Source organism: Pararge aegeria, chromosome 22 (assembly GCF_905163445.1).
Source record: "Pararge aegeria chromosome 22, ilParAegt1.1, whole genome shotgun sequence".
Lineage (NCBI taxonomy): Eukaryota > Metazoa > Arthropoda > Insecta > Lepidoptera > Nymphalidae > Pararge > Pararge aegeria.
In genome coordinates, this window is record NC_053201.1 from 7207199 (window position 1) to 7229825 (window position 22627).

The 22627-nt window shown below is 36.3% G+C and overlaps 2 protein-coding genes across 2 annotated transcripts; one reads left to right on the forward strand and one right to left on the reverse strand.

The window, feature by feature from the left end:
* Positions 1 to 3016: 3016 nt before the first annotated feature.
* LOC120633967 lies at positions 3017 to 22627 on the reverse strand. The gene is made up of 8 exons (XM_039904402.1): positions 22398 to 22627; positions 20923 to 21169; positions 20117 to 20309; positions 17805 to 17821; positions 11850 to 11980; positions 11074 to 11502; positions 4025 to 4105; positions 3017 to 3688 (listed from the first exon to the last, which is right to left on the reverse strand). The coding sequence occupies exons 1-8, from the start codon at positions 22401 to 22403 to the stop codon at positions 3017 to 3019; spliced, it is 1776 nt and encodes a 591-aa protein (XP_039760336.1). The 5' UTR covers positions 22404 to 22627.
* LOC120633677 (cytochrome c oxidase subunit 5B, mitochondrial-like) lies at positions 6516 to 7950 on the forward strand. Its single transcript, XM_039903988.1, has 3 exons — positions 6516 to 6585; positions 6780 to 7040; positions 7775 to 7950. Exons 2-3 carry the CDS (start codon positions 6878 to 6880, stop codon positions 7948 to 7950), a joined length of 339 nt encoding a protein of 112 aa, XP_039759922.1. The 5' UTR covers positions 6516 to 6585; positions 6780 to 6877.

The following is a 22627-nucleotide window of genomic DNA, read 5'->3' on the forward strand; positions in this document are numbered from 1 at the left end:
TAGATGTCAAATACCTTGTTAATGCATATCTCCGCATTTTACAGTATGGATTACGATTTCTGTCAGCGTGGTGCTGCTTCAACTGCTTCAACCACTGCATGTATACAACGGGAAGTCGAAGGCTGCGACACGGAAGAATAAATATTCTTTCCGCATATCCTTTGATCACATCCACTGGCAAAGAAAGAGAGTGAACGTAATAACTGTTTAGGTAGGTAACTACCTAATTTAAAATCACATTTATCTGATAAGTTCGGTAAGAAAAAACTATTTACTTTGGTGACGCCGAGGTGCTATCATACCAGCAGGTCTAAATCCGCGATGAGTTTGCAAATTCGTATACTCTATATATAACTCGATAGTAAAAGTGGCGCCGCACTTTCTGTCGCAGTCGCAGTCGCAGTCGCAGTCGCAGTCGCAGTCGCAGTCGCAGTCGCAGTCGCAGTCGCAGTCGCAGTCGCAGTCGCAGTCGCAGTCGCAGTCGCAGTCGAAGTCGCGGTCGCAGTCGCAGTCGCGGTCGCAGTCGCAGTCGCAGTCGCAATCACATACACAATCCTTTCACTATCACTATCATTATCACAATCACCATCACTATCACCTTATACAGATACATATTATACTTATAATATACACGTAGTCCACCACGCTGGCCCAGAGCAGATTGATGGACTCCAGACACCTTAGACATTATGTATCACTCTCAAGCATGCAGGTTTAATCACGATATTTCCTTCACCGTTAAATCAAGTGATATTTTTATCGCGCTATCACCGCTTAATATACATATATAATATATAATATACACATAGCCCCGGCTAAGTTTGTGGACTCCTCTTAGACCAGCACGGCTAGCATGGGCAGAGGACAATTATCTCCTCGGGGAAAGGATAAAAATATATATTCTCCCACAACTTTATCAACTCTCCGAGCACTGGCGCACAAGTGAAATTAAAATCCAAATAATATATTTGTAATAATAAACAGATGTACACTTCTCCTATTCCATATTCCCGTGCTTTAGCAGGTTCTTTATATCACTTGACAGGGGATATAATTAACTTTTCCACCTGCCAAAGCACGGCGACAGGGGAGAGCAGAAGTTTATCATCGTTTGACATTACTCGTGGACATATTTCCCCCGGCCAAAGCATGGAGAGAAATTAAAGGGGAAAAACTATTTTTTTTTTGACATTTTAAACAGAAAATTTTATCCCAGTCTTTGTGGTCTGTCAGAGGTGGGTTTAAAATTCTAATAATTAATAAAAGTCGAACAAAAACATGTCTCGTGCTTTCTGGGGCTCTTATTATTCAGCTGAAATGGAGAAATCCGAACGAAAATTACATATGCGATCTATACGTGACGCCAGTAATCCGTTCGAATTTACCGATGCCGTGTTTCAACACTTGTTTCGGAAGGGAAAAATTGTGTGCTGCACTTGTGCGAAGAGCTTAATGAGGCACTTAAACCACTTTATGCTGTCGTTGGACTACCAGTATCACACACAGCACATAAAAGCAACTTGTTATTAAGTACCTAAAATCACCTTGTGCAAAGACACCATTTCTTTATGAACGTAGGTTTAAAAAAAGCATGGCTAATCTATTTTTTGTCTAGGCTCTCACATCTTTAAGGCTATTAGCGGACAGTCGTTGTCAGCGGGGGACAAGTCAAGACCAGGGGATGACATGAAATCGACCAACATTTCCAATTGTATCTTATTACTTCTTGATCTGAATAAAATAGTACAAGATCAATAATTTGATATGTAAACAAAAAGATCTTAGTGATTATCGACTGTTTACTTTCTCTGTAAAACATTCATTATGCTTCCTAGGTAGTCACTTTTTGCACTCATTTTATTTTCACGAAATAGGTACGCTTTATTACACTTTTAAAAATCTAGAATAAATAATATAAACACACAACCAAAGACGTTTATAGATAAAACAAACTATAAAAAACTTAGACATCTAAAACAAAACATAAATCGCAAAATTTGTTTGCCTAAGCCATGAGCACTGATTAGAATAAGTACTTTGCGAAAATTACGAATCTCATTTGCTTGGCGTCGACTTTCAATACAATCTAATGAGTACGCTTTTTCTAATAAATAATAGAATATGAACAAACGAGCCATGGTTTAAATATTACATAGTTATAATTAACTTAAATGTAACAAAAATAACTCATTTTTACTTAAATGTAATTTAATAAACTTTAAATATTTTAATTCACTACAGAACTCGATAGCTCTTGATTAACTTTTTGTTTGACAACTTGACACGAGCTTCGAAGGAGAGTAATTCGACGATCGAGGCATATATTTCCTTACAGAATACCAAACATCACCGCATAATGTCAAATTAGCCCGAACATGCAGTTTATATCTCCGCCGCATCCGGCAGTGCGGCGCCACCTTTACTATCGAGTTATAGAGAATACGAAGTTGCAAACTCATAGCGGATTTTGCTGTCGAGTTACAAAAACGTCCTTCCAGAATAGCCCTGCAGGGCACGTTTGGAACCCTACTAGCTTTAGTTTTAAGTTACCGAATGCAGTTAACACCATCACTAACATAACTTTAACATGTTAAATGTATGAACGCTTCATAAGTGCCTGTGATAAAGGCTACATGAATAAAACATTTTTGAATTTGAATTTGAATTGAAATTTGATATAATGTCATATTATGTTTTCTTTATTATAGCTATATCCTCAGTTGAAGAACGTGGTGATTTTTTTATTTGCCTTTCCCCACCTAAAACGTTGGTGCAGCATATGAATAAGTGAAATGATTAATAAAGATTAGATTATAATATAACATCAAGCTACGACTCATGTTTAAGGAGGACCTCAGCTACTAAGTAATAATTAAATGTTAATATATTTTGCATTGATTCACGATTATGTTACACAAATGATTACTTATAAAGTGAAAATAAAACAAAATATGCGTGATAATAAATATTTATAATTACATGTTATCTACATTTTGGTAATCAAGTTGCAACAGTTTTAATGGTGGTAAACAGGGGATGAGTACGCAACAGGTGCATGGTGTACCACCGGAGCAGAGTGGACAAGCGGGGCGGCGTATGAAACTGGAGCGGAATAAGACACGGGCGCAGCGTGGGCTACTGGAGCAAGCTTGGCGACGGGAGCAGCGTACGCGACAGGTGCAGCAACAGCCTTCACGCCAAGAGCCTCCTTTCGTACAACCGCGTTAAATCCGTTGTGTGGGTCAGCAGTGTAGTCAACCGTACGCTTGGTTCCATCGGGGTCAACTACAGAGTAGGAGCCCTGTACAACATCACCATCCCGGGTTTCGTGCTGGCTCTTAGAGTCACCGGTTACACCATCTTGTACATCGTAGGCAAAGCTGTATTGTGGGTTTGCGTCGTATTCATCGACGGCGACCTTAGCTACGGGAGCTACGGCGGCGTATTTAGTGACTGGTGCTGCGTAGGCCACAGGGGCGGAGTAAGCGACTTTCGGGGCAGCAGCGTAAGCAACTGGAGCGGTGTGGTATGTTGGAGCAGCAGCGTAAGCTACCGGAGCGGTATGATATGTTGGAGCGGCAGCATAAGCTACGGGTGCCGCTTGGTATGCTGGAGCAGAGTAGGTGATTTGTCCAGCTGGGACAATGCCGGCACTGGCTGCGGCCACCAAACATGTGAAAGCGACGAACTGTAAACAAAATAAATATTTTCCATCATTTATTTTTTCAAAACGGGTATTTAATATTTATCTAAAGTAAAATTTAACTCTCTAGATTATTTGAATAATAGGACCTAGTCAAGATCGGAACGGATCCTGGTTAGGTCATCCATCTATTGCTATCAGATTTAAATTCTCAAAAATAATATTAACGTTTCAATACGGTAGCGTATTGAGGCTTGAGCGAGGTCCATCCATGATTGCCTCAATCCACCTCTTACAGCGTATCACTCAATATGGCGACGTTTCATTTTGCTTAAAAATTAAAAACACAAAATAATTTTTATAATCGAAAATATTTCGCACCTTGAACATTTTAGCAACTGTTATGGAAGAGCGAATGATCAAATATGATGTAGAAAAGAGTTGGACCAGCGATTTTATACACTGAACAAAGCGCCTCGGGCGAGAGCTTACTATGTAGTATTACGCGATGCGACTCCCGCTACGCGATCCGATGACAAGTTCCGATCAGCAACACAAGTGTATCAGTTGTTATGGCACAAGGACTACTGGATGTAAATGTCATGTTCTCTTTACAGGCCCTAAATGTTATACATTGATCGATTACAATTTACTTATTAATTGGATTGTTTCCGAGAAGGTATTTATCTAATCGTAAATATTTAGTAATACCATGGAGAATAAGGAGTAAGGGTTTTAGCCAAAAACCACTTCACTGTACTCAAGCATTGGTGCTAGCCTAGCCGTGGGCTGCCGCCTTCCTTTCAGGGAAACCGAGTTCGACAGGCACTTCTAACTTTTGGAGTTTTTAATATCAACACGCACGAGACGTTTTTTATCCACGTTTCTCACACGTACTGCTAGGATGTGGAACGCCCTCCTGGTAACTGTGTTTCCTGAACCGTATAACTTGAGTACCTTCAAGGCAAGAGTGAATAGGCATTTTCTAGGCAAGCGTGCTCCAACCGAGACTGATCATTGCCTTCTACCTGGCATGGTTGTCGTCAAGCGTGTCTCTATAAAATATATAAATAGACAATTTAAATATCACTTGCTGTGAAGGAAAACATCGTGAGGAAACCTGCATGCCTGAGAGTTCTCCCCAACGTTCTCAAATGTGTGTTAAGTCTACCGATTTGCATTTTGCCAGTGCGGTGGTGGACTACGGCCGAAACCCTACTCATTCTGTTAAGAGACTCTGCAGGGACTGTAATGGGTTTATAATGATAATGATGAATGATACTCAAGATTGCGAGCTATATTCCTACTCGGTACCTTAACATAATATTACGTCATGTAGGCAAAACGATTTGCAAAGCTGAAATAACAATGGCTGTGGCACATAGCTCAGAGAACAGATCAACTTGGGTAGACCTATAGCAAAAGAGTCGCTGACAGAAGCAGCACAGGACATTTGTATTCGGCAAGCCTTAAACAATTATTTTATAATTGCAATATGTTGGACGGTCCAAGCAGTTGGGCCATCCAATCATTAGTGGAAAACCATCGACACGTGCCTATAATTGCACTAACAACCAAGCCCTTTAGACGACCACAGCAATGTTGTTTGAAAAGCATCATTTCATTTCATTTCATTTCAACAACAACGATAAACATTTATTATCGATGCGCATTTCTAGGAACTCTCGTAGCTTTAATTTTATGTTTACAAATGCAGTGTTCACCGCCATATCAGTACCGTATGTGAATAATCCCTATCCCTACTAATATTATAAAAGTCAATGTAAGTTTGTTTGTTACGCTTTCACGCAAAAACTACTTAACCGATCCTCATTAAACTTTGTACACATATTCTTGGAAGTGTTAGAAGTAATATAGGATACTTTTTATACCGACATTAAGCTCGGTTCCCTTGGGAGAGGGGATGAAAGTGTTTGACGACAAATTATAACCGATTTAAATAATTATTTTTGTACTATAGAGGTTATAATATGTGTTTAATTTTGCCGAAAATTTGTGTAGATCTGATGAATGTGGTTGGAGATAGAGGACAGAACTCCTCAGCGGACAACAGCAAAGCCCTCATTTATGGCTTAGCGATACTGAATACTTTAAATTTTTTTAGAACTACAACTAAATTGAATGCCACATCAAAAAATAAAATCAAATGCAGACGAAGTCGCGGGCAATAGCTAGTAAATAAATAAAATAATAAATTAATATGAGGCATCTTTATTTGAATAGAGTTTTGACTACGACTTCGAAGTTGATAAAACGAAATCGAATAATTGTGAAACGGTTGGTGGTCAATATAAAATGCGGCATTCATACCGATTTATACTTATTTAACATGAAGTTTTTATGTTTGAACGCGCTCATCTCTGGAACTTCCTGTCAGATTTGATAAATAATGTATGTATTATCTGAAAATTAATAATAAATAAATAAATATACTACGACAATACACACACCGCCATCTAGTCCCAAAGTAAGCGTAGCTTGTGTTATGGGTACAAAGATAACTGATGAATATTTTTATGAATAATATACATAAATACTTATAATATACATATAAACACCCAGACACTGAAAAACATTCATGTTCATCACATTCATCACACCAACATTTTCCAGTTGTGGGAATCGAACCCACGGCCTTGGACTCAGAAAGCAGGGTCGCTGCCCACTGCGCCAATCTACCGTCAATTAAAAGATTACTTGCATATCAATGACAACAAAATACCTTTCCGATTTTGAGGTTTAGATTCTATGATACAAATTATGAAACAAAATTAGGCTGGTAATAAAATATTGACATTGAGGTATTGAGTTTCATTGATAACTGTCATAATATTTATTATAGAGATTTCCTTAGGATTTCCTAAAAATCAATAACTTTGGACCAGTGGTTTCCGCATAATCTTATTTTAAGATTTCAGAAGGTACTACATAAAATTTGGGCCTTTTGATATAATTATATTTTCAAATCTATGTTTGTCATAACATTTTAGCTTCAAAAATGTTAGCTGTTTACGCCAGTAACTTATTAAATCATTGAATATGACGATGTTTCTAAATCATATTTTTTTAAATTATATCAAAGACCGTAATACCTACTTATTTTGCAAAATTGCAGCCAGAAGAACAAGCCTCTTTGCAAAGACGTAAATATTCAAGTTTCTTGGTACTTTTTATAATTTGGTGAAAACTAGCGGACGTTAGGTTTTGAATAAAATGTGGTGGCTCAGAAGTATGCGACCTCTCCAACGCGCGGGAAAACGAATATATGGAACCTTCCATGACACCTTGGATCAATTGACTGGTATTCAAAAACGGGAACTTCTGGCTCACCTTGCTGGCGAGTGCGATCCTTTCCGTATTCTGAGTATTAAGAAAGGTAACAACCTACATATTATTTGAACAAATAGAAGCGGCTATTCATAAGGAGTTCGTAAATGGTTCATTTACTCTTTGGAACATTTTCCACAAGCCTGTGTAATGCAAGAAGCAAATACTCCTATAATTTTCCTGCCTCCCCAAAAATAGGTTGTCTTAGAGACGTAGAACGATCTTACAACATTCTAACTATTCATCAGTGTATTATTTTTGAATTTGAAGAGTTTATGTTCCTTGATTTCATTCTAGCTTTTCATCAGTGTATTATTTTTGAATTTGAAGTATTTATGTTCCTTGATTCCATCAGATAAGTCGAACAAACAGAGAGACAGCTTGACCGACAACTGACTGAACTGAACTCTGTGACCTCGTATCGTTATGTTAATTATAATTTATGGCCCATGGGAACAGGAGTCGTACGTGGACTCCAGCTAGTAACAAATATAGTCTGTTATTCTTGCCATGGCCACTATTATTATTCGATTCTTTTTTAATAGTTATTCAGCTTTTATCCAGCATAATATGATGATAACTACTTAAAGAGTAAGATGCTTACTTGGAAGATACGTGTCACTCTCGATTATAAGGAAACTATATTGTAAATGGGGAACCTGCAGGCCAATTCTGTGTCTCAGTTGACACCAAATTTAGCTAGCCACTGTGGAAAGTTGCCACTGTATTGAACATTATGTTCCTAGTATTAAGGTTCTATATAACAATAACGACCATTTGCAGGACCAGGAACTCATGAATGTCCCAACCTCATACCAAGCGCATACTGTAGCCGCCTTGTGGGCTGTGTGTGTCACCCCGACACCATGCACATTGAATGGATTGTGGTGCATATGGGATGGCCCAGGCGGTGCGGCTGCGGTTACTGGTTCGAGCTATGCCCCATTGCGCCGCTGTAATGTCATCTCATTTTTAATTTATCATTATCATTTCATTTAGTTTCCTTTATTAGAATTATATTTTGCTATAATTGAAGTGTAATTTTTTTCCCGCTAAGAAAATTAAAAATTTTCAAAAGTTGGGAAGTTATTGGTTTCACCACTTTTTTCGAAAATCGAGTTTTCATCAGATGTCGACGTTTTGAGGTCTTAGAAAGCTTTCCTGACTATTTCCGCGATGGTGTCATCATGTCTTTATGTATTTGTGTGTGTGTGTGTGTGTGTGTGTGTGTGTGTGTGTGTGTGTGTGTGTTGTGTGTGAGTGTGTGTGTGTGTGTGTATGTATGTCTGTATGTAAACCTCTCATAACTTTTGAACGGCTAAATCGATTGGATCGCGATTGACGGCATTGAAAGGGCTTCACTTCAAAAGATTCGGGCCGATAGATCCCGAGAAATCTCAAAAATAAAAATTTTGAAAAACTGTTTTTTTAGAATAACTTTCAGAAAACCGATCGAACCCAAAAACTAATCAGCTTCTTAAGCTTGATAATCCCCGTCGATCGCCGCCGGTCCGATCCAAATCGGTTGATCCGTTCGAGAGATATCGAAAACGAAAAATTCCGAAAGTTTTTTAGGATAATTTTGAAAATTTTCGTCTGAATGATTTTTATCTAGAATTCTTCATAGGACTCCATAAGGTAAAGACTGATTCGTTCAAAATAGCAATTAGAGAATTAAAAAAAATAGTGTTTTATGAAACTTCTATCAGACTTTCGAGCTCGAAAACGATGTAATAAATTAAGCTTTGAGCACTTAGGTATGAAATTAAGGGAAAATTAAACAACAACAACCTGAAGAGTGAACTACATTACTCATTTTCTATAATTGAATAATGTTTTTTTTATTTAACTTCCCGCTAAGAATCTAAATTTCTAAATTTAAGTTTAAAAATCTGAAAATATTGCTTTATGAAACTTCTATCAGACTTTTGAGCTTAAAGCACAAAATAAGTATGGAATTAGTGGGAAGCAGTCGTGGCGCTGCGTTCCGTTCGGCCCGTGTCGGTCTCCGTCGGCTGTCGTCGTCATATTGGCGCCACCATTTACGATAACTCTTTTTTGACATTAAGGCTTTAGTTTCTATGTTCAGACATACCTACGAGCGCTTCCTCCTGCTCGTGCCACCAAATCTTATACCACCAGTTTCACGAGAAGGAAATGGCATACCACTGAATCCGGATAATGCTCTACTTCATTTCCAATTTTATACTTTAGCTGTCCCCTCGTTTTCACCCGCGTTATGATCTAAAGATCGTAAAGTTATATTGACCATGCGGATACCTTAGTGATAGCCGTAAACTCCTTCCGTACGCCCAGTAAAATAAATCTTAGCTATTCTTGTACCTACTTATGTTTATGTATCATGAATAGTTTTCTCAGCGCACCATAAAAAACGACAGATGATATGATAGAAATAATGAAAGGATCATAAAAATTTCAAAGCTTTGAAAAAATTATCGTCCTTTTTTAATTTGGGCTTTTAAAAATCCTGCAGGGACCCTTTATTATTTCGGGATAGAATGTATCTTAGGGATACCTCCAGATGCAAACTCTTTCTTTGCATAATTTCACAAAGATAAATTAAGCGGACAAGTTCTGCATAGATAAAAAACTTTAACAGCTGTATTTTTAAATCCTACAAGTTGCTTTTACCAGCAGCTTTTCCGAGATAAATATTATCCATCTCTAAGATGTAACCTACATGTGTGCCAAATTTCATCAAGATCGGTTCAACGGTTGAGCTAAAAACAGGTAACAAACACACAAACAGACTCAAATTCGCATTTATTAGAGTATTAGTATAGCTATTTTGCGCGTGTGCGACATAAAGCTTATACTTACAGCAGTTACCAACCCAATTCCTTTGACCCTGAACCAACTGCACGACCTACCGATATGTAAACCTTAATATGTCGCCCATATCTTTACCTTATACATATAAACTAGTTGTTGCCCGCGTTCTCCGTCCGCTTTTATATAGGTTTTTTACAAATCCAGTTGAAACCGTTTTTTCCTTAGAATAAAAAGTAGCCTTTGTTACTCTCTGTCCTTTTAAATAAGTTTTTCTAAAAAACAAGTTGAATAGTTTCTTGGCTACGCTGTGAAGCAAGGACAAACAAACAAACACATTAGCATTTATAATATTGATAAGGATTAAACATTATAAAGCCAAGACAAGATCAAAAAAAAAACTAGTTTTGTTGTTTTAACTGACGGAAGTATGAGTCATATTTTTATATAAAACTATCTTTGCCTCGCGGTTTCATTAGCGTAAGTTTTGTGGTATTAATATGATGTATGTTGGTCATAATATAACCTTTCTAAATAAACGGGAAATCTCACGCATAAATAATGTTACAAATAGGCCGTAAACACTTCAAGTACGTATCCATGGCGAAAGTGTGTCTGTCGGTTTGTTCTTTTGTCGCCTATGTTCACCGCAATCAATGCACCGATCTTGATGAACTTTGGCACACATATAGCTTCTAACCTAAAGATGGACATAGTATACCTTTTTCAGCCCTGGAAATTCTCGTTTCCCGTGAGATTTGAAAATAAACGCGAATGAAGTCGCGGATAATAGCTAGTAAATTATAAATGTTAAAAACGCATTTAATGAATCCTTGGATATATTTACTTAGTATATAAATGTTAAACAATAGCCATAAGTTATTAATTATGGTACAAGTTTAGGTATTATGCTAAGGACTTGTTAACGCATAATCTAATTCTAACAGTTTGATCTCATTCAAATGTTTGTTTCAAGGTTTTCGTTCGAAACAACTTTTATTCTAAACATATCCAAAGTTTGTCGAAATATTAAAATAAAAAAGTCCAAAGGTTGATTCATTCTCTTTATCTGGACATTCCAAAGACAACATACGTTTATAAGTCTATACTTACTTTAATAATTCACTTTTTCTCAGTTAAATTACAATTAACTAGTATCACAAAAATCAATTAACAACAAAAAGTACACTACTATAAACTACTTAATACATATAATTGGGTATGAAATACTCCCCTTTATTAAATGTTGCTTTAGCAGTAGAAGTGTCATTTCCGGGGACAAAATAATTTACCTGCTCACTCTCAACGAACTGATTTGTCGAAAATATCGGTTGCTCTAGTCTCCTTTCATACGGGATAGGATATGGGTAGGCGTGTCTAAAAGGAGTATGTATCCGAGGGCTTCGTACTAAGCTCGGATATTGGGTAATATAATGACGTTTCGCGATTGAATTGCGCAATACTGGTTCGCTTCGGACAACAGCTTTGAAACCATGTTTCGAGTCGGCCGTGTATTCCACAGTGCGTTTTGTTCCATCTGGATCCACCACAGAGTATGAGCCTCTGACGACATCGCCTTGTCTGAACTCGTGCTGGCTTTTGGCGTCGCCGGTTGAAGGGTCGACTATGTTGTACCCGTAATTGTACTCCGTGCTCGTCGGTGGTGGATCCGTCACAATTATGCTTGCTACCGCTTGCAGGACACACGCCATTAACACTGCCTGTAATTTTTAAAAGTGTCTTAATAATGGATACATTAGAAGCACGTTGACACACGACCATTTGCGAACATTTAAACCTACATATCAAAATATTTTTGGTATTAGCTTATCCTATATCCTTTTGCCACTTAATTTATAACATAACTTTAAACAGGCTTCTATATTGAATTTATCTGCGGAAAAACTTGTATATAGTTGAACTTACACATTCCATTAATATAAAGCACACAGATTGACTTTACTTTGTTTTCCACGGGAATTATCACTGTATTTTTACGGTGTCTCACGTTTCTTATATAATTTATTATTTTTTCACTATTATTTTAATAAGACAATATAATAATTACCTGAAACATGTCGCAATTGTTCTTGTAAAAGAGATTCGGAGTAAAGGCGCCCGCGAGGGCAACATTGCCCGTATTTATAGAAGCGTGGCGTTCACTTGTATGTTCCGTATTGCAGGCAACCGTATACCTACCTAGGTGTCATGAATTGTCACAGAGTAGTTAATTATGCACAATTTTAATCAGATTATTATTACAAAATCTACCGCAACTTGGCTTATTTATAGTACTACAGTATAGTACACTACTTATCCCTTTATTTAGTTTTATATAAACTTTGATTTCTCTCTAACACTCGGTGTATTTTGTACCTACTATCGTATGATTTATTTATTTATTTATACTCTTTATTTGCACACAAATAAAAATACAGAAGAAGAATAAAAGAAAACACAGACAGAAGAAGTATAGAAAAGGCGGCCTTATCGCTTTGTAGCGATCTCTTCCAGGCAACCTTAGGATAAGGAAAACAAAAAGATAACATACTGCAGGTTGTGCATATTAAAAAAAAACATACTAATAACTACTTACTAATACTTAAACTAGATTACACAAATAAAATAATACATAATATATTAAATATTAAAAAAAAAAAATAATAAACTAATATATACTATAACATATCATAAATACATTAACAACAGTAAATACTATTACATGTCGTCTTCAATGTAAACTATAGTGGTTTTTGACAGCTTTCTTAGAAAATACAAAGTGACCTAGACTGCCTTATGTCGATTGGAAGCGCATTCCACAGCGCTTGCACTGTAAACGAGTGCTCATAGAACTTAGTTCTATGAAAAGGCATACTCAGAGTCAGCGCGCGACACGATCTTAAATCGGATTGCACTCCCAGAAAAGTAAACTTCTTCTTTTGATTTACTATAATAGATAGATATTATATGAAATATGGAAATTTTATGTGAAGAGGAATTTTTTTACAGGAAGAGGTGGATATCAAATGAGTCGCAGGGAGCCGCTGGACCCAAGCGGCACAACACAGTATTTTTTGAACTCCGTACAAAAGACCCAACCAATGGAGTCCAATGGCCCATCATCTTTTTATAAATATTGTATAAATTGGCAAATATAAGTAATTCAAATACATTTATTGCCAGAAAGCAAGATTGACTGCTTTTTTCCTTTATAAAAGTGGTCTGATTCAAAAATTGATTAACGTACTCGCACGAACGTAACGCAGCTTAATACGCGTCTAAGGTAGGTCTAGGACATAAAATATTACCTATGCATCGCAATACGGATCTTTGCCTTTGTTAAAAAACGTTAAACTCTTTTAATAACGTCTAAAATATAGGTCAATAACTTTAACCATGGTCATTTAAACTGAAAAAATTGTATTGGCTTATTAATTTCCAAGAAAATACTGAAATAGCGAAAAACCGGAACAAAAACAATCCAATAGATTTCAACTCAAATGAATAACATACCTGTACAGTTTTCACAGATATAATAAACTAAAACAATACTTACTTAACTATTGCTTTAAACCTACACTATCATTAGTCTATGCAGTGAAAGACACTAAATCTATTCATTTATCATTCAGTTCTATGTTTTCTGTACTTGAATTCAGTGCAAGATTGTAATTTACTCCTGCTAGATACCTAGAGTTTCTATTTCGTTGGAATTAAACCGATCTGGTACTCATAACAAACAGATAGACTTGACGTTGCGAAATGGCTTATAAATTAGGCTTGAAATAAATAGGAATTAGTATTAGTATCACAAAAACTCCATGATATTCGTCTGATCCGAAATCCGTTAGTGCCAGTTGCCACCAACCACCACACTCAAGTCGGTTTTAATGAAGAGTGATACGTAGTAGTTTTAAAGGGGAAAACTTAGCAAATTACTGTACGTCTACTGTAAATACGGTATACACCAGCGACAAATATGAACCTGTAAACCTTTTTTTATGCTTCTAACATGCGAAAATCTGAACCGAGTAAACTCGGTATTTGGTTACTCGGCAACACGTACTCGGTACACCTCTACTCTAAATTCTGAGATCATAAAAAAGCTTTGAGTATCTAACCGGGTAATGGATTGAGCATGCATCATTACGTTTTTAAATCACGAACGATGTACGAGTATGTAAGGATATTCGTATTTACCGACTACGAATGTGGCTGGCAATTGCCAGTGGACAGGCGATAGGAAACCGTTGGACATCTGTTTTACATAATCGTGGTGTACGAAAATTCCTATATGCTTAAATACGTACGACCCCGGGACGTCTACCAATCGGGTGAGACGATGATGATGTAAATATACAAATAAAGCGTATTTAAAAAAAACTTCTCTGAAATAGATTTGAAATAGAAAGTATTATTTCCATCTACTAGGTGTTTTGGAAATTTCATAATACTTATATCTACCTAGTTTAGAACTAAATTTTATACTCTATGATTTTTATAACATTCATTATCTTTAATTATTCTAAATTATGCATATTTTATTATTACTTATATTCCATTTTGAGTACTTAATTTATTTAGGCAAGTTATAGCGCAATGGTTTATTAACGTACTGTTTTGATTTGTTTGTATTTTTAGCAAAATATTAGTAAATGTATGTTGATCTGGACAAGGTATGAACGGTCTCTGATGCAGTTCCATAATAATATGTATGAGTTTGTAATACTTTTTCTGTACTTCTTGAATTTATTTTTCCTACAAAACTATAATATCTAAGGTACTTAGTAGTTAGTAGAGCTTTTTGTGGCAAAGTTCGTCCGGGGAAGTATATTACTGGTATATTTATTTCTGCCGCAAATCGGAATTGCCAAAGGACGAGGTTGCCGGTGTAAATACAGACCCATGAGCCTCAGTAGCGTGCATACTGGGTATGCACAGAATATGCAGATGTTATATATTCAGGGAAATTTCCAGTACGAGTTATAAATACTTAAGGGTAGGCTTTTTATAACTCTAACAATGCCCATCCTTATGTTTTTTTTGACTCGTACTGGAGATTTTCTTCATTTTTTATCATCTGCATACCCTGTGCATCAGTGGCGTGCATAGAGGGTATGCACAGGGTATGCAGAAGATATAAAATTAGGAAAATTTCCAGTACGAGTTATAAAAAACATATGGGTAGTCTTTTTATAACTCTTACAATGCCTATCATAAAGTCTTTCAAACCTCGTACTGGAGATTTTCTTCAGTTTATATCATCTGCATACCCTGTGCATACCCTCTATGCACGCCACTGATGAGCCTTACTACCTAAGCCTCAGGTTGCTTTGGGAAGTGTTGCTCTGTTTATAAGCGATGGTTTAAACCTCACCATGAGGTGGGCCTTCTTCAGCTTGGTTCATAAATTGTTACTTTATTAAAAAAAGATAAAAGCAGCCGTTTTTTTGAGACTGAATAAGAAACATCCCATAAAATTTAAAATATCAATTAACTGTGATTAGTTTATCAAAGCTAATATGATATATTTACGTACGCTAAAATTAATTACTTCCCTGTTAATTAGAACACTCAACCTTAACTAAATAGCTCGTGATATGTTTCACATATACAGTATGAAATTATAAGGACCGAAGGCGTATGTTCTTAATCTATGTAAATAAAAAATATTAAATAAATAAATATACTACGACAATACACACATCACCATCTAGCCCAGAAGTAAGTGTAGCTTGTGTTATGGGTACTAAGATGACTGATGAATTTTTAGTAATAATATACATGTAAACATCCAGACACTGGAAACATTCATTCTCATCACACAACAGAAATTTAAACAGACATTTATAATAATCGTGGGCAGATTTATTAATGTAGAGTATCAGACACTACAATATATAACAGTTCCAAAGTTTCGCAAGGCATATTTTATTAGATGACTCCCTCATTTAGTCTTTGAAGAACGTGCTTTTCAAAGCATTATTAGGGATAGCGCCAATAACTTTACTCAAAGTCGATGTTTCCAAATTTATATTCTTAGAATCTAAGAGGTCGGTAGAGTTAACAACTAAACCAGAGAGGTAGTTAAGTAATTATTAATTGCATAAAGCTGTAGCTCTTAATGATTCATCCATTTGCATCTATTGAGTGCTCGATTTCATGGCCAACTAACGCAGAAAATTGGCTAATTTGGTCGTGCAATTTAATTTAATGGCCATTGTTACTTAAACAATTGCCCGTACCATTTACTTATAGAATTAACGGGATAAAATTGGATCTAAAGTAAATATATTTAACAACTACTTTGGATGTAATAAATTGCCAATAGCTAATATTATATTGGATTGTATTTATTCCACTACTAGTTAGACCTTGTCTGCAATTTTATCTAGTGATAACTGATGATGCAGTCTAAGATGGTAACGGGCTAACCTGTTAGCAGTGGCGTGCATAGAGTGCACAGGGTATGCAGATGATATAAAATGAAGAACATCTCCAGTACGAGTTATAAAAAACTTAAGGATAGGCATTATAAAAAGCCTACCCTGGAGTATTAATAACTCGTACTGGAGATTTTCTTTATTTTATATCATCTGCACGCCCTGTGCATACCCTCTATGCACGTCACTGCCTGTTAGGGGGTATAGCACTTATTTTAAACCCATACCCCTAGGTTTATACACGGAATCGTACCGGAAAGCTAAATCTTTTGGCAGCACGTTTTTGTCGGAACGGTGGTAACTAGCCACGGCCTAAGAGCCTCACACCAGACCAGAGAAAATTAAGTAATCATAAATTTTCAAATTTTTCCTCGCTCGAGGATCTCTATGTGAGTCTATATGAGACTATATGTGAGTCTGTATAATATAATACGTTACCCCTTGACACTATCATTACATCATTTGAAACAGTCTATCTGCAGCCACTGTCTATCACATTTTTAAATTATGAGATACTAGTTGTTGCCAGGAACTCCACCTATGTTATTCGATGATCCCCGAATCAGCACTATGCTAAAAAATATTTCGATCTCTATCTCTGTGACAAACAAAAACAAGGCTATCCCACGGGAAACGATTTTAAGACAGCAACCATACCCTTATCACGTAAGCCCACTACCAACTAACTGAAACTGATCACTTCCATCAACACCAGGTAAGATTGCAATCAAGGGCTAACCTGTACTGGACTAAAAATAACTCAATACCTAACCATCACTAGCTTGATCTATTAGCACTAGTGCTAAGCATATTCAACTATTGATCTAGATCAAAGAGGTAGTTCACAGTTCCATCTCACATTTAAGATTAATATCCTTTCTCTACATTTTGGACTCATGCCTCGCGCAAGTTTTAGAGCCACGTTTTTCTAGTTGTCTCAGTGAAAAAATTATAAAAAGAAAATAGACTTTTTTAAAGCAACTGCAATACAAATTATACAATACATGGATAATATTTCGGATTTCCCCACTGCAATTCAATGGCATTGAACTACGACGCCTTTCGCATTGAAAAGACATCAACGAGTCTCTACTTTACACTGTTGCGTCGATATGTCCTCCTGCATTTATGTAATACTTTTTTAGAGTACCAAGACGGAATCGTATTACTAAAGTTTCTGGTGTCCGTCCGTCCGTATGTCAGCGGGCTGTATCTCATGAATAGGTAGGGAGTAGAAATTTTCAAAGAACGTGTATTTCTACTGACGCTATACCAAAAAATAAAAATTTCCATTTAAAGAAACGTGTTTTTTGTCGCTTTTACCCGATTTTAATAATATCAATAGTATATTTTAATAATAAAAAAAAACCGGTCTTGTGCGAGTTTGACTTACACACCAAGGATTCCGTACCAAAGTGCAACGTGAAACACGTCATAATACTATGACTTTGCACTTTGGTACGGAATCCTTGGTGTGCAAGTCAAACACGCACAAGACCGGTTATTTTTTATTCAAAATGGCACCTAGATATAAAAAGGACATGCATTGAATTATGACCTTAACTTTGTATTCATTTTACCAGACCTTGCGAACTTGCTACAATCAGATAAAAAGGTCTCTTATGAGTGTATTAATAGCTCGTATATAATTTTGTAAACATGTTATAAAAAGTTTAGATATTTTGCTTGAAACTTTTATGACCGGTCTAGATTAAGAAGAGTACACAAACGTTTACAAATTTAAAAAACTAAGTGATTATTCAATGGGGTATTTGTTATCTATTTCTATTTTTTTTAGATTGGTATGCAATTGGTACTTTAGGAAAATATAGGTTTTTTAGTTTCCATACCTACATGAACCTTCCTACCCAACTCGACCTTATTACTAAGCCTCCGCTATCTATCTGTCCGTCTGTCTGTAAAAGGTAGAAAGAATGTGAATTTTCATAGCAACAAACAGTAAAATAAAAAGTCGAAAATTAAACCTGTACAAGAAACGTGTTTTTCGGCGTTTTTTGCTCGATCTTAATAATTTTAACACTATTAGTATTTCATATTGTACCTCGCTATCTAACCCTTCATGTGCAAATCCAATCCGAACTTTGTTCTTGACGTCTAACTAACTACGACGTTTGTTAAGTAAGTATAATGTTATGACATGAGTTTTGATTTTTTTTTGGTTCATGGTTCCTGCAGCCTCACGGAGGTGTGAGGCAAACGTAGAATCTTCGCCAGAGGTTGATTCATGCCCAACAAGAGCTCAATGATCCAGGGTGAGAGTGATTTTGGAATCAATGGGACCGTAAGATTAAGATTATCCGTAGGCTCCCGGGGCCGTGGAATAAGCAACGTCTAGACGACGTAAGTTATCGGAGTCTTGGCAGGCGAAGATGCTGTGTTGAAGTACAGTTTTCTCAGTGTATAATCGTAAATAAACACATGCTAGTTGATAGGGTTTGACGTCCTATATATAGTCCTACGTGAAGCGTGCTTTGCGAGGCGTGTGATAAATTCCGGGCGGGGCTGACACACATTGGTCACGCCATTATTATCTCGTATGCCATTCTAGTTCATGATCATTATAAGGTTCAGTTGGCGCTAAAACAGTGTTCATTACGAGTTAGCGATAGTGTTTATCAGGCTCTTCGTTTAGTAACGTTAAATCAAATTTAACAATGGCGGGGTACGATTGTGCGATCAGAATTCTGGCGTGCTAATAAAAAAGGTGAATATAGACATTTTACTAAAACTGAGCCTAATACTTGTCCTGCATCTGCAACCCGAACTTTAATTACGTATCTTATGTGGTTTTTCTATGCAAGGTACGTAGATACATAGAAAACGAGCAAGTTTCAAGTGAAAATAAATAACTGAATCAGAAAATAGAATAAACTGAAACTCGCACGGCAAAAATTTTGTAAAACACAATTAATAATAAATGGTCCTTGATATTATTTCCCTAAAACTTGATATCAGAGTTAAAGTCTTCCTTAACCTAAAATAAGCCTGCCTACGAAATAGCTACACCAGGGTCTGGTTAATATACTAAAACAATTCAAAAGTCTACTAGTTCATACACACTGCTATTGCCATACTACGAGTATAACCTCTGCTAGGTTAAGAACAATTTCTAAGATTATAACGTCAGATAGATAACGATGATTATCAACTTAACCGAAACCTACAGCTAAGACTTTTGGTGTTACTCGAAAGGGAAGGCAAACGGCCAAATCGTGCCTTTTACATTTTGTAAATCCATACAGTAACCGAATAAATGACTCTCATTTACAGTTTTAGCACCAGTACACTTTCATGACTCAGTGCATTTATGAAGTTTTACATTATATTACTCTCTTTTTTTATAATTTCAGTCAAAACTAGAAAAATTATATTTGTATGAATCAAGATTGGACAGTTGATTTAATGATTTAAAATTATAAGGTTACTGCTAAAAGGTAAAAATGACAAAAACAAAATATTTAAATATTTGATTCCTCTAATTTATTACCCTAGTTTTTAACACTTATTTATATTAACAATAGTCAACTTCATAAACTCATCTAGATAAAAATAGGCGCAGGTCACTCAACAAAACAAACTTTAAAACAGATTTAATAACATGGCTAATTCAATGAAGAAAAAAAAAATACCCTATAATTACTATCTTTATATCTTACATAGCAAAATGAAAAGACCATTCATGGAGACGCACAGCGTCGTATGCAAAACTACTTTTATGATAATATTAACGTAAATGAGGTTTACGTCATTAGTTATCAATATATCACGAAGTCGAAACGCCCAGGCAAGCAAATAAACCCTGGCTTAGCCTCTAGTGATTCTACCACTGAAGTAACTGTATATTAAATCTGTTATAGGTATTAATGCGGACTAGTGGTAGGCAGCAACTGGTGCTACGGCCTTCACAACCGCTCCTAGGGGTTCCTTGTGGACGACCGCGTTGAAGCCGTTGTGGGGGTCGGCTGTGTACTCCACGATACGGCGGGTGCCATCGGGTTCGACGAGCGAGTAGGAGCCTTGGACTACGTCTCCGGAGCGGGACTCTTGCTGACTCTTGGAGTCACCTGAGAGAAAAGCGCTTTTTATAGACAGACAGATTATGAAAGATATGATCGCTTCGTCATCAACCCATTACTGGCCCACTACAGGGTATGGGCCTCCTCTAAGAATAAGAAGGGTTTAGGTCACAGTCCACGAAGGTGGCCTAGTCTAGATTGGTAGTTGAGACTCTCAGGCATGTTGGTTTCCTCTCGATGTTTTCCTTCGACGTTAAAGCAAGTGATATTTAATTGCTTAACTTAAAAACGCACATAACTCCGAAAAGTAAGATGTGCGTGCGAGGTATCGAACTCGATGCCCCCGAAAGGGAAGCCGATGCCTTACCCACTAGGCTATCGCCGCTCTTTGATCCCTTACTTTTGCCCATAACTTTCATTGACCTATTTGAGCTCTAATATTAAAATTGGATTGGTTGGCCCTACAAAAATGAGCGTAAAATATTTTGTCCCAATTTGAAGCGCCAAATATAACATAACAACAAACTCGGGGACTAATATTACTGCAGTGTTTTTAGTATTTAAAATTTTTGTTACTATAAGTTGTGAAGCTGTAAAACGAGTGTCTTACTCTGGTCTGCGCAAACTTTTTGGGTTAAATTGTTTTAATTGGTTTTCTCACCAGTAAGAGCATCCTGGATGTCATAGGCGTATGAATATTGAGGGTTGGGGTCATAGTCTTCAACTGGCGCAACCTTCGCTACAGCGTAGGGTGCGATCGCTGGCCTCGCGACGGCATAAGCCGGTCGAGCAACTCCGAGAGGCGCTGCAAGCGGGGCAGTCAAGCCGTATGGGCTGGCATAGCCTAATGGCGCTGGGAGTAGTCCAGCTGATACGCTGGAAACTATGAGGACGACAGCTACGAAGACCTGGTATCAAAAAATTACATAAAAATATAAAATTGTTTAAGTAAGATATTTTCTTAAGCACAACAACTACAATATTTTTATATATTACTAGCTGTTGCCCGTGACTTCATCTGCGTTTGATTTTGTTTTTTGATGTGGCTTTGACATTCAAATGGCATTCAAGTATTCAGTATTGCTAAGCCTTAAATGAGGGGTTTGCTGCTGTCCGCTGAGGAGTTCTGTCCTCCAACTACATTCATCCAATCTGCACAAAGTTTTGGCAAAATTAAACACATATATTATAACCTCTATAGTACAAAAATAATTATTTAAATCGGTTATAATTTGTTGGAGTTATAGTGTAAAATCGTCAAACACTTTCATCCCCTCTCCCAATGGGACCGAGCTTAATGTCGGGTTAAAAAGTATCCTATATTACTTCTAACACTAAAAATATGTGTACAAAGTTTCATGAGGATCGGCTAAGTACTTTTTGCGTTAAAGCCTAACAAACAAACTTACATTGACATTTATAATATTAGTAAGTTAGTATAGTATATAGTATATAGTATATATATATATATATATATATACTATATACTATACTGCGTTTGATTTTGTTTTTTGATGTGGCATTCTGAGCTAGTATACTTTGAAAGAATAATATATATATATATATATATATATATATATATATGTATATATATATATATTATTCTTTCAAAGTATACTAGTTCAGAAAATACAATATATTGCAGGACGTGCTCCTTGCATGCCCTGTGAAGTGTTGTGCATGCTCTGTTTATAGACGATGGTTTTCCACTCACCATCAGGTGGGCCATATGTTTGGTCCGTCAATTATTAATATTATTTTTTCACAAATGCAGAGAGCTCAAAAGTCGATCACACTTAAAGAAATTTGAATTAAGTAATACGGATGACATCGAATACATACAGTCGTAGAATCTCTTTCTCTTTCGAAGTCCTTCCAAATAAGGCGTTTGGTATAATCTCGCTACAAAATTTAATCAGCTCTACTGATTTTTTTTTTTAAACATAATTTTTTTCCGTGAATTAATAGTTTGTTTATTTTACTTGTTTTTCTATCGTGTTTATATATTTATATTAAAAAAATTAAATAGATTCATTTCTCGTTAAAAATTTAGAAAATATATTTTCCAACTTATTCTTTTTATTAAATGAAATAATAATAATTACGTCTTTAATAATTAAAAAAAACATTTAATACCTTCATGTTGAACTAGTGCGGTGCGCTTAGAAGAACTCAATGCCTGTGATTGCAATGGGGTTGGACGAACGGTTTATATACTTGCGCCGCAACATTACCCGCCCAGACAACGATCCATTTTATCATGAACTGCACCTGAATTATTTATGTACCTAACAATGTATTAAACTGCGAATTTAATACACATTGCAATTAGAATATCTGGGTCACATAAGAACAGGACACGCGTA

Coding starts and splice junctions, on each gene's coding strand:
- LOC120633677 (XM_039903988.1), top strand. CDS start 6,878: ATGTGGTGGCTCAGAAGTATGCGACCTCTCCAACGCGCGGGAAAACGA. Junction 7,041..7,774: donor TATTCTGAGTATTAAGAAAG/GTAACAACCTAC, acceptor GACCATTTGCAG/GACCAGGAACTCATGAATGT.
- LOC120633967 (XM_039904402.1), bottom strand. Junction 11,503..11,849: donor ACAATTGCGACATGTTTCAG/GTAATTATTATA, acceptor TAAAAATTACAG/GCAGTGTTAATGGCGTGTGT. Junction 4,106..11,073: donor AGTTCGTTGAGAGTGAGCAG/GTAAATTATTTT, acceptor CGCTTTGTTCAG/TGTATAAAATCGCTGGTCCA.